Source organism: Caretta caretta, chromosome 1, assembly GCF_965140235.1.
Source record: "Caretta caretta isolate rCarCar2 chromosome 1, rCarCar1.hap1, whole genome shotgun sequence".
NCBI lineage: Eukaryota > Metazoa > Chordata > Testudines > Cheloniidae > Caretta > Caretta caretta.
The window spans coordinates 340,597,145-340,617,352 of record NC_134206.1 but is presented as its reverse complement, the minus strand read 5'-3'; the positions used below and the strand labels follow the sequence as shown (position 1 = coordinate 340,617,352).

The 20,208-nt window shown below is 41.0% G+C and overlaps 1 protein-coding gene across 4 annotated transcripts in view; it reads right to left on the bottom strand.

The window, feature by feature from the left end:
* Positions 1-20,208, bottom strand: part of UPF2 (UPF2 regulator of nonsense mediated mRNA decay) — a 137,078-nt gene that overhangs the window by 53,878 nt on the left and 62,992 nt on the right. For all 4 annotated transcript variants that reach the window (XM_048836594.2, XM_048836595.2, XM_048836596.2 and 1 more), the window contains 4 exons: positions 13,252-13,437; positions 10,925-11,128; positions 9,702-9,977; positions 6,270-6,453 (listed from right to left, as the gene is read on the bottom strand). In XM_048836594.2, coding sequence (XP_048692551.1) covers positions 6,270-6,453; positions 9,702-9,977; positions 10,925-11,128; positions 13,252-13,437 — 850 coding nt within the window. The remainder of the gene's footprint in view (positions 1-6,269; positions 6,454-9,701; positions 9,978-10,924; positions 11,129-13,251; positions 13,438-20,208) is intronic.

Here is a 20,208-nt window from a genome sequence, read left to right as displayed (position 1 = left end):
GTCTTTTAAGGGGTCTTGGACAGGGCACCCAATATCATAAGTCACTTTAGAAAATCTGGACCTAAGTCCTGAATAAGACATTTAAATTTGCCAAATCTCAGTAATGCTATTAATGCTAGGGTATTGTTTTGTACTTCGTGGAGTTTGACTCAAGTTCTGCTCATGCATACACACTCCCTTCCTGCCAATTCCAGAGGCTCCAGGCTATCAATCTTCCTTTCTAATGATGAACTGGACACAACTCCCCTCAGAACTAATGGACTGATGCTGAATCACAAAGGTATTCTTAAGGAGGACATGAGAGTATGGTCTTTCAGCTGCACTTCAAACCCATACTGGCTGAAGGACCAAGTATGAAAACCTGGGTTTCCATGGACAGATTACTCAAGAACGGTAACACTTTTAAACAGCACCTGAAGTTTAATGAAAAGAAATATATTTAAAGCTGTTCCAGTTTCAAACCCCAACATCCATTTACATTGGATGAGTTAACAATCAAGGAGAGCAAGAGTTGAGACTGAGGAGTGAGCACTGGAAAAGCTATCTTTAGAGAGAAGGGAACTGTGAAGGGCAGAGGTCGGCAACCTTTCAGAAGCAGTGTGCCAAGTCTTCATTTATTCACTTTAATTTAAGGTTTTGCGTGCCAGTAATACATTTTAACATTTTTTAGAAGGTCTCTCTCTATAAGTCTATATATTATATAACTAAACTATTGTTGTATGTCGTATTGTCGTAAAATTAAATTAAAATGTTGATCTTATGCCACCGGTCCGCTCAGCCCGCTGCCAGCCTGGGGTTCCGTTCACCTAGGCCGGCAGCAGGCTGAGCGGGGCCTTTGGCCGGGACCCCGGCTGGCAAGGGGCCAGCAGCCAGAACCCCAGACCGGCAGCCAGCGGTCTGGGGTTCCGTCTGCCGGCTCCTGCCAGCCAGGGTCCTGGCTACTGCCCTGCTCAGCCCGCTGCCGGTCTGGGATCCCAGCCCTGCCCACATAGAGTGGGTACCTACCTTCTCTCTGGTTCTAGCCCATTCTCTTCCTCTCTCTGCACGGAGCTGAGGGTGGGAATGCACTGAGAACAGGGCTGGGGGTGAAGGAGCAGGAGCTAGAATGAGGGAGGGGGCTCAGGGTTGGGGTTTGGGCGTGGAGTGCTTACCTGGGCAGCTCCCATTTTGTGCGAGGGGTGCACGTAGGAATGTGGTGGGGGGGAAGAGTGCAGGAGCTCCCGTTTGGTGCTCAGGGTGGGGGTGAGAATGTGGGGGGTGCAAGAATCAGGACATGGGGTGTGGGGGGGACTGGGTATGTGTGGAGGGTGCTGGAGGAAAGGCTGGGGATGTGGAGGGGGTGCAAGGGTCAGCGCAGAGGGCTGGGGTGTGTGTGTGAGGAGTGCCGGGGTCAGGGCAGAGGGCTGAGGGTATGTGAGGAGAGTGCAGGAGTCAGGGAATGGGGTGTGGGGGGTGCAGAAGTCAGGGCAGGGGGTGTGTTAGGAGGGTGCAGGAGCCAGGGCAGGAGGCTGGGGTGTGTGGGGTCAGGGCAGAGGGTGTGTGAGGGGGTGTAGGAGTCAGGGCATGGCATGGGGGGCTGGGGGTGTGAGGAGGGTGCAGGAGTTAGGGCAGGGGGCTGGGAGTGTGTGAGGGGGGTCAGGGCAGGGGGCTGGAGATGTGGGTGTGGGTGCTCCCAGCCCCCTGCCCAGAGCGGCTCACGGCAGGAGGCTGGAGGGGATATGCCCTGATTCCACCCCTCTTCCCCAAGGCCCCGTCCCCACCTCTTCTCCGCCTCCTCCCCGGGCAGCTGCGGCTCGGCTTCTCCCCCTCCCTTGCAAGGGCCGTCAGCTGATGGGCGGCAGGGAGGGAGAGGAGGAGGGGCAGGACCCCAGCACGCTGCGGGGACGGGGGAGCTTGCCTGCCCTGCAGCAGCAGCCGGCAGGAGCAAGCTTCTTCACCCTGCCCCCATGGTGCGGGGGGAGGGGGGTGGAGAAGAGCGGGCTGGGGCAGGCAGGATTTTTAATGGCACACTGCTGCCTGCTGGGGTCCGGCCTGGATTCGGCAGCGGGCTGAGCTGGGGCCGGCAGCTGGGACTTGGCTGGCAGCAGCGTGCCATTAAAAATTGGCACGCATGCCATAGGTTGCCGACCCTTGGCGTAGGGAATACTGAGCCTAAGGAAGGTATGGGCAGAGGTAAAGGGAATGTGATTAGAATGGGAGAAAGGGTGATGAGAGCAAAGAGTACTACTAGTTTTTGCTTCCATATCAGCCTGTTTAGAGAGCAGCCAACCCATCCGACCAGTGAAATCCTTTTAACTAGCATCTCCACCACATAAAAAAAACCTGTTAATAACGGTGTGAGAGCAGGTAGCGGCAATCTTCCCTCTATCATACTGATCCAGTGCCAAGCAGAGATGTTAGAGGAGCACTCTACTTGCTTGACTTGCTATCATACGAACAAGAAATATAATAGACGTCCTAGCCACTTGTGATCACTTCAAATCACAAGCCGTTTTTGCTAGAGTAGGACTATTAACCTTTTAGTCTTGATTAAATTTCCATTTTGGCAGTTACAATACACTCTGCTTGCCTAAATTTCTTTCCTACACAGTAATTTCAACTGGACACTATATTCTTCCTCACTACATGTCAAGCTGCTGCACCAGGGTGGGGGTGAGATTGTTAAAAGTTCATTTCCAACCATGTATTGGCTCCTCTTGTATGTGCATGTAAATAATTTGTAAAGTTCTTTCGGATGTCTTATTCTTATATTCATGCCACATATCTAGAGATAGATAGGCATGTGTGTGAAAGTACAAAATATTAACACAGGCTAGAACAGTGTCAAGTAAATAGTATAAAAAAAATCTGTCATATATCCATTTTAATTATCTGGAATCTTTACCGAACCTCAGAAATAAATCCACAGAAATACAAATCTGACAAAATTATTAAAATTGTGTAGGAACAGATTATGATTTGGAGTTTGGTCAGATCCCTCATTAAAACTATTCAAACAAAATATTTTCCAGTGAAAATATTTGCACCTATCATAATAGCTTTCAAAGATATGAACAGAGAAAGAGAGTAGGGTCCAGAAGATTCTTATCTATGTATAGTCATAACAGCAAAGGATTAGCAACTATCCTACCATGTGTGTGTTCAACTGGGAACAAAAGATACTGGAAATCCAACACAGTTGCTCATCCAATCGCAGCTTTAAAAATAACAACAGTGATCTGCCTGTCTGGTGCCAGAATGAACACAACGGAATGCCATTCCCCAAAACTGGCTCACTCACGCTCCAGGAATAAGGAGATCCCACTACTGTACTGGATGCAACCGATTTACAGAAAATGGTTCAGAGGCTGGAAATTACTTTGACATACAGAAGAAACTGCTGGGCATCTTTGAAAGGAATATATTAAAATGCATCTAATTAGTCATAATTTGCCTTTTTGGGTGAGTTAGAGATCATGAAAGCAGTAGTTTAGATCATGCCATGAGGAAGGGAAAAAATTCCACCTGAAATGGTTTCCATTCCAAATTGTTTTTTTCCTTTCTGATCATCATAACATATATAAGGAAATCAAAGTCTGATATTAATACTAAATTATATTTGAAGAATTTTAATTAAATGAATAGCACAGTGAACAAAATGCAAATTCCTCTTAAAAATAAAATTCAATGCATAATTTCTCCACATATTGACCCTTAAATTAAGGGATTACTTTGAGAACTGAACTGATTTAACTAGAAGTAGCATGGATCAAGTTCTTGCCTATAACACTTGCAAGTAAAAAAATCCACAAAAAAGCCTCTAGCAAAACAGGGCTTCCAATTAGAAATTAAAAATTATAAAATAAATCCATTCAACGACTGAATACATTAACAGCCAATGGCACTGCATAAAGATGTTTTTTTTTTTAAATGCATCACTACCCTAGTGTTTCTAGATATAAACATTAGGGAGTGTTTGGTCAATTGAGCTGTGGGGTCCCCATGGCTGGGTGTTTGCTCCTGATGCTAACTAATTTCAACACAGATAACTTTGGAGTGTTTCATAAATGTATACCACTGTAGTTGGAAGAAGAACAGGTTTACCTTTTAGTAACTCACAAATGCAGCACTAGTTTCCATATGCTTTTTAAATAAATCAGTCTATGAATCCAGTTTAATAGAAGCATAAAGAGAACAGAAGTAGTGTTTATATTTAGCATAAGTAAGGGAGGCACATTCTCATAGAGTAATTTCCTCCACTGAAAACTGTGAGCCTATTTATGAGCATTCCAAGGAAAACATAAAAGACTCAAGATGTTTGACAGTCAGCTTTCTAGAAATAGAGCTGTGGTCAGTAAACAGAATAGCAAACAGGTTCCCTTGTTTTATTGTAGTTCCAAACTATTCCAATTTGACAAGAATTGCTATTGCCATGCCTAACATAAGAGTAAGTCAACATGTGTCTTGGAAAATACAGGATTATACTGAACCTTTTCAACCCAGGGAATAAAGAATATTGTAACTCCACATGACAACTGTCATTTCTTCCTCTGATGCAGACCACCAGTAGCAATTCCTTGGTGACTTTTATCCTGCAGAACTTTTATGCATCCTGAAGGGAAGGATTTCTTCCAGAAAGCTATCTGTCAACCACTTCCTAAAGTCTCCTTGACTCATTGAAGTCTCTTAAAGAGTGACTTAGTTTGTCTCCATATCTGCTTGCTACTTGCTAGATATTCCAAAAGTTCAAGCAAAAGTATTTTTTCTACTTTATTTCTGTAATACATCATTGTTAAAGACACTGTTAATCTCTCTACATAGCAAACATTGGAACACTCATGACACTTTGCAGGCCTAACTTTAAAGAAAAAGATACTAAGTGGTCAAGTTTACCCTTCCTAGAGTGCTGAAAAAGATGCCCAAAGCACCATTTTCCTCATCTATTTAAGTATTCACTGGAGACATGCTAACACCACACTTCTGTGGATGAAAAGAACTGTATATTTCAAAGCTCTTCCAATAGGTGGTTTAGTAAATAATTTTATCTCCATTTTATGGAATGGTGTAAATGAGAGTGAGAGAGATTTCATGAATTGCCGAAGGTGGCGTAGCAAAGTCAGGGATGTTACACAGATCTCGACACCCATCCCTATGCTTAGTCCACTGGAGCCCAGCTGCCCCTCTATATGCATTCATGAGTGTGCCTGTGGAAATACAAACAACAAATATACTAACACACTGCATTTCTGCAGTGTCTTTCCTTGAAGACTATCAAGATGGTTTTCAATCAATTTAAACTTGGTTCAATCAACTGCTAAGAGGCAGGTAATGCAGAAGGAAAACTGAATGAAAGGGGTCAAGAGAGTTGTCTAAGGTCACATGTCAAGACTGAGGAACAGAACTCAAATGACCCCTAGTTTCACATAATATCCACTAGCCCACATGAGTAGGCACAACTGTTCATTTCAATAACTGGATATTACAATACACATTTCATGCTTATTTGAATGCCTTGTTCTTAGGTTTGCCAACTTGGTAATATTTAAAAACCGGACACTCCAACAGAAGTGCCGGAATCAACCCTGTCCTGCCTCTTCCCCGGAGGCCCCACCCCTTCCCCATGGGCCCCATCCTTGTCCACTCCTCTTAACCCCTCCCCTGCATCACTCACTGCTCTTCCCCTCCTACCCTCACCTCCTGGGTCAGGACGGATTTTCCTGCAGAGCTGGGACCCAATGAAGGTAGGAGGTGGCCTCTGCTGAGTAGGGGGCTGGAGCGGGTGATGACCTGGCACCTCCCTCACTAGTAGTAACCGCACATTGTGAGGTCCCCTTTTCGACCGGACTTTCCAGTCGAAAACCGGGCACCTGGCCTCCCTACTTGTTCTAAAAGCCCAGTGTTTGACTGTAAGGGTCCCATATACCTTAAAGGAGTCCAGGTAATTGACCCAATGGATACGCTTCTGTGTGATGAGCTACTCAGCCACCAGGACTGCTGGATGCACTAAATACCGTATCAAATCAGCCAAAAGCTCTTGCGTACTGACAAAATTAGAGATGGTGGATTTCCTTTTCCTTTTACACCAGTCATCAGAAATAAAAACCACAATCACCTTCGTGTTTAGTGTTTCTTTAGGTACATCAAATTAATATATTACCCAGATTCAGAACAGGTCAGGAAATGCATAAAAAGGTTAAAAACGCCTAAGGGTTAGTGAGAATAATAAATAAACAACAACAACAACAGTGTAAAAGACGAACAACTGGCTTTGCTGATGTATTATTTCTTACCTAGTTTTATTAAGAATTCTCGTTCCAAGTCTTGTACCTGCCTGACGGATTCTTCCAGAGAATTGCAGAGTTTTATCTTTGGTCTCAGCAGTTCTAGGGTATCACTGATCATATAGTCAATGTCAATAGGAAACGGATGGTCTTTTGTCCAAACTTCCAAATTCTTCTTCCACCAAACATACCTCTGAAATACAAAACATCCTCACATTATATACATACTGTACTTCATGTTGACTGAAGCTATTTTACCAAGAAAAAAGACATTACCAAAACATTTTCTTTAATGTAGGAGCATACAAGTCACTAAAAACATACTAAAGTCATATATCTTGCTAAAACAGTTTGAAACAATTCGAACAAAATCCCTAAAATAAAAAAATCCATATGGAATCTTAAAGTGACAATCCAGATTTTAAATTACATAACCAAATGAATCATCTTTGGCAACTGACAATATTATCAAAAAAATGGATATAGAATGTAAATACCCTTTTTGTGGCAGATTCTTTCAATGAGAGATGGGCACCTACGTGTCCTTTGTGCATTTCAATTGTTGTACAAATGCAGCCATACAAATCATATTTATTTTTAAAAGGGAAGACATTTATCACCAAAATGTGAACATTAAAACTTCAGGTATCAGTGGGTGATGCTTCTATCAAAAGTATCATCATATTATGGGTTTCAGAGTAACAGTGTTAGTCTGTATACAGCTTACAAAAGCTTATGTTCAAATAAATTGGTTAGTCTCTAAGGTGCCACAAGTACTCCTTTTCTTTTTGCATCATATTATGGAGATATGTAGCAAACCAGCACTACATTCATCTGTAAGATGCAAAGGAAATTCTACACTTATTTCTACAAGTGTATTTAAGGGCAGAATGAGAGAACAATGAGGTTGCGCAGGTGTATCTGAAGGCAGAGTATGATCAGCAAAACCTTTATTAATGGTGGTGATGTTCAAGCCAGAAAGAACTCAGTCTGACTTTCAGATTTTCAGGACTAACAGCAATCAGGAAAAAAACATCTTTTAATTTTTAGACTGATCAAATTTGATATGTATTGACAGGGAACCCCATAATATGTTAAATAATCACTTCTTTAGTTTAACCACAAAGGAACTGAGTTAATACATATGCCATTTAGGGCTGTCGATTAATCGCACTTAACTCACGTGACTAACTCAAAAAAATCAATCGCAATTAAAAATATTAATCGCGATTAATCGCAGTTTTAATTGCACTGTTAAACAATAGAATATCAATTGAAATTTATTAAATATTTTGGATGTTTTTCTACATTTTCATATATATTGTATTCTGTGTATAATTGAAATCAAAGTGTATATTATTTTAATTACAAATATTTGCACTATAAAAATGACAAACAAGAAATAGTATTTTTCAATTCACCTCATACATAACTGCACTCAAAAATAGAGCAATATAAAACTTCAGAGCCTACAAGTCCACTCAGTCCTACTTCTTGTTCAGCCAATCGCCAAGACAAACAAGTTTGTTTACATTTAGAGGAAATAATGCTGCCCTCTTCTTATCTACAATATCGCCAGAAAGTGAGAACAGGCATTTGCATGGCACATTGGTAGCCGGCATATGCTAAACATTTACATGCCAGATATGCTAAACATTCGTATGCCCCTTCATGCTTCGGCCACCATTCCAGAGGACATGCTTCCATGCTGATGATGCTCGTTAAGGGAATAATGTGTTAATTAAATTTGACTCAACTCCTTGGGGGAGAATTGTAAGTCCCCCGTGCTGTTTTACCTGCATTCTGCCATATATTTTCATGTTATAGCAGTCTCAGATGATGACCCAGCAAATGTTAGGTTTCAGAGTAACAGCCGTGTTAGTCTGTATTCGCAAAAAAGGAAAGGAGTACTTGTGGCACCTTAGAGACTAACCAATTTATTTGAACATAAGCTTTCGTGAGCTATCCGATGAAGTGAGCTGTAGCTCACGAAAGCTTATGCTCAAATAAATTGGTTAGTCTCTAAGGTGCCACAAGTACTCCTTTCCTTCCAGCAAATGTTGTTCATTTTAAGAATATTCACTGCAGATTTGACAAAATGCAAAGAAGGTACCAATGTGAGATTTTCTAAAGATAGCTATAGCACTTGACCCAAGGTTTAAGAATCTGAAGCGCCTTCCAAAATCTGAGAAGGAAGTGGTGTGGAGGATGCTTTCAGACGTCTTAAAAGAGCAACACTCTAATGCGGAAACCATCAAAAAAGAAAATCAACTGTCCTGATGGTGGCAATCTGACTCAGATAATGAAAATGAACATGCGTCGGCCAACACTGCGTTGGATTGTTATCAAGCAGGACCCATCATCAGCATGGACGCATGTCCCTTTGAATGGTGGTTGAAGCATGAAAGGACATATGACTCTTTAGCGCATCTCGGATGTAAATATCTTGAGATGCCAGCTACAACAGTGCTATGAGAACACCTGTTCTCACTTTCTCTCAACACTTTCAGATGATATTGTAAACAAGAAGCGGGCAGCATTATCTCCTGCAAGTGTAAACAAACTTGTTTGTCTGAGCAATTGGCTGAACAAGAAGTAGGACCGAGTGGACTTGCAGGCTCTAAAATTTTAGATGGTTTTATTTTTGAATGCAGGTTTTTTTTGTACATAATTCTACATTTGTAAGTTCAACTCTCATGATAAAGAGGTTGAACTTCAGTACTTGTATTAGGTGAATTGAAAAATACTATTTCTTTTATATTTTTACAGTGCAAATACTTTATTTTTTATTACAAGTGAGCACTGTACACTTTGTATTCTGTATTTTAATTGAAATCAATATATTTGAAAATGTAGAAAAACATCCAAAAATATTTAAATAAATTGCACTCTATTATTGTTTAACAGTGCGATTAATTGCGATTAATTTTTTTAATCACTTGACAGCTCTAATGCCACTACTCCTCCACTGGAGTTATCTTTTAACTTCCCTGTTTTCCTTTTGTCCTTCGAAATTAAACTGAAAGATTAACACAAGCACTCTGAAGTCCACGAATGTTTCAGAATATTTCTATGGAGTTACCATGGCAACATCCAGTTACATTTGACATTTTAATGCCATTTCAAGAATCTCTCTCATTAAAACTATGAACATCAGAAGGGATTTAAAAAAATCATTACAGAGCTTGTAGGGTTCACACTCAGGCCTCAATTCAGCAAAGTATTTAAGTATGTGCTCAATTTAAGCATGTGAATAGTCCCCAGGGAAGTCTACAGGACTGCTCATGTGCTTAAAATTTAAACACATTTAAATGCTTTTCTGAAGCAGAGCCCAAACAATAAAAACCTAAAATGTACAGATTCTAGATACTATATAGATAAATCTTTAGGACCATAATAGATATACGTATAGTTTAAACACAAAGTTAAATTTATTAATACCTGAAAGTACACAAGAAAGCAATCAAGCTTCCGTTTGCTGGAACCTCTGTCAAAATATTGCCCACAGGTATCAAGGATGGTGCAGACCAGTCTAATTCGGAAAAGATGTTCTGGAGGGTCCAGTGGACTAGCAGTACCATCAGGGTTCACACCAAATGATGTAAATGAATATAGAGTTCGAAATATTACAGCTGATTCTACCATTCGGTAATTGTAAAGTTCTCCCAAGAACTTGGCACTGCTGATCCGTCGCTGATTAAACTTTGGCTGGTTAACCTGAAACAAAACCCAATATTTACTAGTTTAATGCAGGACACACTTTTACTTTTATACATGTGGACACAATAGGAATTACTATAAGGAGCCTTACAGTCTCCACTACAGAAATGTAAACTAAAAAAGTATGTTTTTGCTTTAAATAATGTCGTCACTCCTTGATATAATTTGTTACAATAGATCCCAAAGATAACTCTGTTCTATCTGACAGGTTTCAGAGTAACAGCCGTGTTAGTCTGTTTTCGCAAAAAGAAAAGGAGTACTTGTGGCACCTTAGAGACTAACCAATTTATTTGAGCATGAGCTTTCGTGAGCTACAGCATTCATGCATCCGATGAAGTGAGCTGTAGCTCACGAAAGCTCATGCTCAAATAAATTGGTTAGTCTCTAAGGTGCCACAAGTACTCCTTTTCTGTTCTATCTACATAACATATTACATAAATTTTAGCATACACAGTAGTGCAGATAGTCATAGAACCTGGCCAATCAATAGATATCATAAAGGTTTGAATGAAGTCCAGTCCTGTATTATTTAAAAGAAAGTTTCTGGAATTTACTTTTTTTTTTTGGGGGGGGGGGTTATCTAGAAAAAGCTTTCGATAACTATGAGGTCTATCAAATTATGGACTTCCAAAGAAAATGATATGAAAATCCATGGCTTCAGATATTTAAACACTAGACTAGAAAAGCATTATACATAGTGCACAGGGAACAATCTTACCATGGCAAGGGGACAAAGTAGGTACCGCAATAACCCTCTCTCATTTTTATTCTGACTTTATGATTGACCTTAAAGAAAGCAGCAGGCACGTAGGTACAAAAGTAATCAATCAAGCAATGAAAAACATTTTCCATTACCTCTATTTCTATTTTTAAATTGTATTTAGAAAGGTTTTATTTTAATTTTTCTGATGAACAAGTGAATGAACTTATAATATATTTTTTACCTCCATGCCTAGGCGAATATCCTCTAGCACTCCATCCACGACATGAATTCCAACGTCCTCTTGGTAAAGCACCAACCCTGCTAAGAGGTTAGCTACACAGTGAATACTATTGTATTTCACATTCCAAATGTTGATCATACAACATATAACATAATCTTTCACTTCAGAGTCCTGCCAGGGCAATTTGCGCATCTGTCTCAGGACCTAAACAAGATTTGTAAAACACAATTAACAATTTAGTAGGCAAAGTTGGGTAGATGCATGTGTAAATGAAACCTGTTATATCTTGTAGTCATTACAAATGCCACCCACAAATAGTATCTGTGGCCTCTTTCTAAAGAAACACCCCCTCCTATTCAGAAGTGGATTCATGTGTTATGCAAATGAAGTAAATCTAATGGATATATATCCCAAGCCATGGGTACCTAATCTAAATCCTACTCCATGAGAAGACAGGTGGTCCTCTCCAGCTTGTCATTTATCGAGGCACTCTCAACAGTTCAGGAAGCCAGTAAGAAATCACATGACTGGGAGTAGAAAGATCTAGAACAACCATCACACTACAAACCACAAGACCATCTTCTTCTGAAAGGCTCAGATAGCAGGAAGCACCACTTCATAGTGAAGCTGCCACTTTATCCCCTTTTCCGTAAAATCCACGGAAATTAGCTGATACTTGTAATGGGACTCAGAAGAGCAGAACTATAATATTGGAACGGCATTGAAAAAATACTAAGATTAAAACAAAATTCTACACTTCTCTTGAACAAAGTAAACCGAGTCACAACTTAAGTAAAGGTGATCTGAAAGCAAACATGAACCTTAACATCTAAGCTACACACAGAAATTTTTTTAATGGAGAAAGTTAAGACTACAGAATAAAAACAAGGAGTCTAATATACCCTAAACTTTTAGGGCTAGATTCTCAACTGGCATAAACTGGTGGAGTTCCATTGCTGCTAACGAAGCTCCACCAATTTACACCAGCTACGGATCTGATCCTTAATTTATATACGTGTTATTTATTTTGCCTAGTACTATTAAAAACATAAAGCGAGACAGAAACTCAGACCACTTATTAAAAGGTATGGAATACATTTGGTCTGACCTAATACAAACATTGTGCAGGATGGAAACACCTCTCCCAGATGCTTTGGTACCATATTCACTCAGCACTGGATGTCTAACACAATGGTTCTCAACCAGGGGTAAATGTACCCCTGGGGGTACACAGAGGTCTTCCAGGGAGTACATCAACTCGTTTAGATATCTGCCTAGTTTTACAACAGGCTACACAAAAAGCACTAAGAAAAATCTATACAAATAAAAATTTCATAAAGACAATGTCTTATTTATACAGCTCTATATACTATACACTGTTGGAGAAAAACACAGTTCTCACTTTCAGGTTGGGTGCAGCTATCTACTTCCACAACACTGAAATGGAAGTATAATATGTACATTCCAGCTGATTTTATAATGATATGGTAAAAATGAGAAAGTAAGCAATTGTTCAGTAATAGTGTGCTGTGACACTTGCATTTTTATGTCCGATTTTGTAAGCAAGTTGTTTTTAAACGAGGTGAAATTTGGGGTACACAAGATAAATCAGATGTCTGAAAGGTGTACAGTAATCTGGAAAGGTTGAGAACCAATGGTCTAACAGACATCCAAGGTTATATCCCAGAGATACTGTAGACTCTCCCTGCACATGCCTTAGAATAAGACTGGTGTACCTTTAGAGTTTGAGAGCCTCACCCCCCAGTGTGACTTGATGAAAAATCACAAAGTGTTCTTTTCTGGGACTTGCATATTCTCAGACCTACTCCTCTTCTCTCCTGGAAGACTAAAATCAAGGCTGGAGCTCTACCTGGACATCCCCATTGACTCACCTTAAAATATCTTGCCTTGTTAGCATGCACATGCCTCTGATTTTAATAGCTCAGACAGTGTGCCCATCTTTAATATAATCCTGATCAAGGCATAGCAGAAGCAGTTTCTCCTCTCCTGGGAGTAGTAAACATTAATCTCAACCCTGCCCTCAGACACTTGCTGTGTTCCAACTTTCTTGGATCCTTCAGAACAAATGTCAGATCTGGATAATTCAAAACCTCTTCCCATCTTTTCAACCTCAATCATTTACATGGGTCAAGCAGAAGCCTTCTTTCCCAGCATTAGTTAACTACATCCTTTCACTCTCAGGTTCTAAATGAGTACCTATAATTATTGTTCTTGTAATAAATAATTTAAGAAAATATAAAAAAGGAAGAGTTGCATCATGTCACAAGTACTGCCATCTACAACATCAAGATTTCACATGGATTCACCTTCTCAGTGGTGACCTTGGAGAGATCCTTGTAAAGAAGCTTACGAATATACTCCTGCAGAGGTGGGCGTTTCTTTCTCACAGTTTTTTCAGCAGGAGGGGGATTACAGTAGTAGTATGCATTCTCCACCATTGTGACATACCGTGCGTCGAGATGCATTGCTTGTTTCTTTCTCATCATTTGTTCCTAGAAACAAATAAAACGTATCAGGTGAAAAATGTTTCTCATTAAGCTACTAAAGTTCCCTCAAACCAAAAGTCTTCCTAGTGTAACTGATGGGTGGCTGGAGGCAGAGTGCAGAGAAACAAATTACAAGTATGTTGCTTGTGATGGTGGGGGGCAGAGCTCAACAGCCTAGGGCTAATTTCCAGTTTATGTCTTATGTTCCTAAAGCTCATGCTTCAGGGTTTTGGCTGACAACTGGGAGAGGCCAGGAAGAGATTATTTTCTCCGCAATGTTTTCTGGGAGGTTTTTAAAATCTCCTTCCTCAGAAGCATCAGGGATGGCCAAAACTGGAGATGGGACATGGGGCTGGGCGGGCTAGGGCTCTGGGATGGCACTGAGCATTCTCGCACTCTCAGGTGCTTGGCTGGCTGGCTCTTGCTCACACTCTCAGGGTCTAACTGATCACCATAATACGTCGGGTCAAAAAGGAATTTGCTCCTAGGTCAGACTGGCAAGTACCTTGGGGTTTTTCCGCCTTCCTCTGTAGCGTGTAGGCATGGGTCATATGCCAGGACTATCTGAGTATTTCTAATTCAATCAATTCCTTGCCACTGGAGGGCCCTCAAGCACTGGTGCACCTCAGTCCCTCCTAGTCTCTGCCTGTGGCACATAAGTCTAGTTTCCTGTGGGCCTCATTTACTTTGGACTCATTTCCATTGTTGGGTTCAGTGTGCAGGTGCTGGGTGATGTCGATGGCCTATGATATACGGGAGGTCAGACTAGATGATCAGTGGTCCCTTAAACTATGGGACTATGACTATTTTTTTTTGCAGCCTTCTTAAAAAAACTCAGGTGAAAGCTTGAAATTAAGTAGTTTGTTCCGTATGACCATCGTAAAGCTCATTTATTTTCATCTATGTTTCTCTAGGGATCACATGAAGAAGATTTAAGAGACATTTAAGTTTTATCTTAATGAAACCTAAAAAGCTCCTATTTATTCATATTATGATTCTACTTAATAAGTTTTTCAGCTATTAAACATAAATCCTGTGTTCGTGCTGTGATTAGCACAATGGAGCCCTGGTCTATGATTAAGGCCCCTAGGTATGACAGTAATACAAATAAAAAATAATGCGTTGAAATATTTAAATTAGCACAGTCAATCAATAAAGACTTCTTACACACTTTTTACAACATGGTGAGAATCAGCAAAAATTACACTGGAATTCCATATTTACTTTTTTTCAGTGGTATTACCTCTGATATTTATATTGCCCATGGTATACTCCAGTGTTGGCAGCTAGATTTTGGGACGACAAGATAATAGATCGCGAACAGAATACCACAGTAAACGACTATTTCAGGAAAAATGAGAACAGGGGTCAGAGGCTGAAACCTGCTATACACATATACACATCAAAATACAAGAACACAAGCAGTTCTAAATTGGTGCATTCCACAATTAAAAATATTGAGATTTAATTGAACTTTATCATACAATATTTAAAACAAAATGATATAAATCACAGGCTCCACATAGTCTGAACAACTCTGGAGCTGTTATCCTAAAGGGATCACCTAACTTTGGAGGTTACGTATTAAGAAGCCAAATAAGAATCAATCATACCATTTAAGGATGTATCTAAATCTTAGCTTGTCTATGCATAGTAACCTAGAGCATCAAATCTAGCTATCATCAAAACTCAGGTTTCCAGTACTTTTTCATTCCCACATGCAAAAGTTGTTCATGAAGCCAAAGTGGTCTACTCAAAACTAAGAATAGTTAACATTCTTTCATTGTAGTCTTGCCCTCCTAATCAGAAAAGTCTAGAAGGAGGTTGAAGATCTTGAGAGCAATAGCAATAGGTAATGCAGTCCAATATCCATCTAGAGAGTGTCTTTTTTAAGAGATTGAGGATCCCTTAGATCTGTCAGCAATAGAAAAAAATCGTCTGGGAGACTTCCTGAAGGGCTTAGTCCTATCCAAATATAAGGCAAATGATCTCCTGCATCGAGCGTGTGTAATGTCACCTTCCTTTTGTCTCAGTGTGGTTTCAGAAAGAAAATTGGGAAGCGGATAAGCTAGTTTATATGGAAGTCCAAAGATATTTTCAGTAGGAACCGTGGGTGTGGTCATAGTGTAATCTTGTCTTTGAAAAAGACTAACGGGTGAGGGTAACCCATTAGAGCCCTTATCTCTCCTATACTTCGAGCAGAAGTAATGGCTGCTAGAAATGCGGTTTTCCTAGAGAGGTACAGAAGTGAGTAGGTGGCCATGGGTTCAAAGGGAGATCTGGTTAGCCACTTAAGGACAAAGTTGAGGTCCCATGTCAGTACAGGACATCTGATTTGTGGGAAGAGGTTACCCAGGCCCTTGAGAAGCCTTCTTTTGTAAGGTGAGTGAAAAGAGAACAACAGTCTATCTTATGATGGAAGGCAGTGATGGCTGCAAGATGCACCTTTACAGAGTTTAGAGATAATCCTGATTTTTTTAGTTCAAGGATGACAAGTGATAGTGCAGAGAATGTAGGAGTAATGTGCCTCAAGTCACACCGGGGTTGGAATCTCTTCCACTTTTGAATATAAGTGTGACGAGTAGTTTGCTTCCTTCTATTCAACAGCACCGCCTTTCAATCCTTGGAGTGGGTCATTTCCAAGCCTTTGAACCATCGAGGAGCCATGCCTTGAGCCAGAGAACCTGCAGATTGGGTTGATGGACCTGGCCAGCATCCTGAGAGAGGAAGCGAGGAACAGGCTCAAGAACAAATCACCAGTAGAATAAGGTATGTAAACCATGTCTGACGTGGTGTCATGGGAGCTATGAGGATAACTGTGGCTCTCTCTCTTTTTTTTTTTAAATCTTGAGCTGGACTGTGGATATTAGAGGAATCGGTGGAAAGGCATACAAGAGATCTGTGTTCCATTGTAGAAGAAAGGCGTCTCTGAGAAAGTGATGACCCACGCTGGGCCTGGAGCAGAACTGGGAGCACTTCTTGTTTCTGGCTGTGGCAAATAACTTTATCTTTGGGACTCCCCAATGTAGAAATATGCTGTGGTGAATGGAGGGATTTATTTCCCATTCATGATCCTGGGAGAAATTCCTGCTGAGAGTGTCTGCTGTAGCGTTTTGTATGCCTGGGACGTAAGCTGTTGAGATGTTGATTTGGTGGCAAATGCACCAATTCGAGAGTTTCACTGCTTCGACACAAAGGGAAAATGATCTTGCTCCTCCCTGGCACTTTATGTAAAACGTACAAGAGATGTCTGTCAATCTTTATATGCTTGCCCCGATCAGTGGTAAGAAATATGTACAGGCTTTTCTGACTGCTCTGAGTTCTAGTAAGTTGATATGTAGTGTGGACTTGAGTGGGGACCATTTGGCTTGAACAGTGTGCGTGTCCAGGTGGACTCCTCATCCCAATAGGGATACGTCTGTTGTGATTATTAAAATTAGGGATGACTGAGTGAAGGGAACTGCTGCACAGACATTGTGAATGTCTTTCCACCAGTCAAGGGAGTTGCTGGCAGAAGTCTCAGGGCTGGCCTGGATTGTTGGGAATAAGTTGACTAAGGTGTTGAACCTGCGTGAGGGAAGGATAGTGTTAGCCTCTACTGCATCTATATAGGCTCCTATGAATTCCAGATGCTGTACTGGAGTTAATATGGTTTTTTGGATGTTTAATTGTAGCCCCAGCTGAAGAAATAGGTCCGTGGTCTTTTGTGGGGCCGTCAAAGCTTCAAAGGAGTGTGCTTTGAGCAGGCAATTCTCTAGATGTGGGAATATCATAATTCCTTGTTTGCACCACTACCACAGAAAGGACTTTTGAGAACACTCTGGTGCAGACGATAGTCCGAATGGGAGCACCTTGTTTTGAAAGTGATCTTGTCCCTGAATGAATCACAGAAACCTTCTGGGATGGATGGATTGCAATATGAAGATAAGCATCTTGTAGGTCAAGGTCTGAGAACCAGTCCCGTTGGTCTGAGATGGAATTATTTGTCCAAGAGTAACTATTTTGAAGTGCTATATCTTTACAAATTTGTTGAGTGAATCCCTTCTATGTTGAGTTGGAACTGGTTCTATAGCACCTAGGTTCAGAGAGAGTGTTTCCTGAGGTACAAGATGCTTGTGAGAAGGATGCCTGAGATGGTCAGGGAGGGGGGAATGGGCAAGTGGGAGGGAGGTAAAATGGATCAAATACCCTGTGGAGATGATCTCCAATACTCAATTGTCTGTGGTTATACATTTCTAGTTGACGAAAAAGAGTAAGGTGGTCACCGAAGCAGGGGAGATGTTCGGGTTGTTGCCACAAACAAATATGAAGGTGGTAATTTGGGGTCTCAACCACCATGTCAAAATTGGTGTTTAGATGTAGATGGGTGTGAAGTTGATGATTGTGGGGCAGCTGGTCTCCTCTTTGGTAGATGTTGTCTTCTTGGTTGGGGCTCATAATGCCTCTGAGGAGGAAGAAACAGAGTAAACCAGGATCTCTGTCCCATGGGGGATTTACCATATCTTCTTTTTTGTGCAGGTGTGTAAATTCCCAGCAAGCACAAAGCAGCTCTAGCATCTTTTAGTGTGTGAAGGGATTCATCCATTTTCTCTGCAAATAACTTTGATCCCTTACATGGAAGGTCCTCCACAGTAAACTGGACTTCTCTTGGAAAGTCAGAAAGGTGAATCCAGGAAGCCCTCCACATGACCCATTGCTGTGGAGATGGGGCAGGTGGCTGTGTCAGCGGTGTCTAGAGAGGCCTGCAAAGATGTCCTTGAGAGATGTTGACCTTCGGCAATATTTTCCTGAAACTGCTCCCTCTGATCAACTGGAAGATGGCCAATGAAAGCATTTAGTTTGGAATAATTGACATGATTTTATTTTGCAATAAGAGCTTGGTAATTGGCGATCCTATATTGCAGGGTTGCCGATTAATATGATTTTCACCCAAATAAAGCAAGACGTTTCAAGTCCTTGTCATACAGTGTCGATTTACTGTAGTGCTGTCTACCACATTCGTTTACAGCGTCAGTGACAAGGGAGTTTGGGATGGGTGTGAAAATAAAAAGTCCAAGTCTTTAGAGGGAACATAGTATTTGTCCACTCTCATATGAAGGTGGTATCGTGGCCAGTGTCTGCCATAGAACCTTTGCTGGGTCCAGCAAGGCCTCATGAATGGGAAGTGCAAAGTGGGCAGATGAGGAAGTGTGCAGGATGTCAAGCACCTTGTGGTGCAACTCCTTAACCTCTTCCAGAGGAATTGGTAAAGAATCCACTACCCTCTTGATAAGGTCTTGAAATTGTTTGAAGTTGTCGGCCAGCGTTGGTGGGGGAGGCATAACAGCTTCATCAGAAGAGGATGAAGAGATGTTAAATCGTGGGAGTAATCTTTTTGTCTAGTCTTGCTTCCTGTTCCTCAAAGGTCTCCTCTTGTGGATCAGACAGAAGCTCTAGAAGATTACCTTCTCCTATCACAATGGGAAACCCTAGGGGTCTTTGAGAATTGGTGTCTATAGACTGCCCATGGGTCCTAGTAAGGCCACCAAGGTGGTGCAAAGGGTATGGTTAGGGGCACCCAAGGGTGTGCCAAAAGGTCCCGTGCCAAAAGTGAAATCCCTGCAAGCTGCATGGAAACTTTTTAATGACACCATAATAGAGATTCAATTTAAATGCATTAATGCAAATTAAAAAACATAGGACGAGGATAAAAAAATGCCATCGTGGCTAAACAACAAAGTGAAAGGAGCAGTTAGAGGCAAAAAGGCATCCTTTAAAAAGTGGAAGTTAAATCCTATTGAGGAAAACAAAAAGGAGCATAAACTCTGGCAAGTGAGGTGTAAAAATATAATTGGGAAGGCCAAAAAAGATTTTGAAGAGCAACTAGCCAAAGACTCAAAAAGTAACAGCAAAACATTTTTTTAAGTACATCAGAAGCAGGAAGCCTGCTAAACAACCAGTGGGGCCACTGGACGATAGAGTTGCTAAAGGAGCACTCAGTGAAGATATGGCCATTGCTGAGAAACTAAATGAATTCTTTGCATAGGTCTGTGAGGATGTGAGGAAGATTCTCAAATTGAGCCATTCTTTTTAGGTGACAAATCGAAGGAACTGTCTCAGATTGAGGTGACGGAGGAGATTTTGGAACAAACTGATAAAATAAACAGTAATTGTCACCAGTAATAGACACCACGGCCAGACGGTATTCACCCAAGAGTTCTGAAGGAACTCAAATGTGAAATTGCAGAACTACTAAACTGTGGTATGTAACCTATCATTTAAATCAGCTTCTGTGCCAGATGACTGGAGGATAGGCTAATGTGACGCTAATTTTTAAAAAAGGCTCCAGAGTAATCCTGGCACAGGTCAGTAAACCTAACTTCAGTACCAGGCGAACTGGTTGAAACTACTTAAAACAGAATTATTGGACACTTAGATGAACATAATTTCTTGGGGAAGAGTTAACATGGTTTTTGTAAAGGGAAATTGTGCCTCACCAATCTACTAGAATTCTTTGAAGGGGTCAACAAGCATGTGGGCAGGGGTGAACAAGTGGATATACTAGGTTTAGACTTTCAGAAATCCTTTGACAAGGTCCCTCACCAAAAGCTCCTAAGCAAAGTAAGCAGTTATGGGATAAGAGGGAAAGTCCTTTCATGAATTAGTAACTGGTTAAAAGATAGGAAACAAAGGGTAGGAATAAATGGTCAGTTTTCAGAATGGAGAGAAATAAATAGTGGTGTGCCCCAGGAGTCTGTACTGGGACCAATATTCTTCAACATATTCATAAATAGGGCC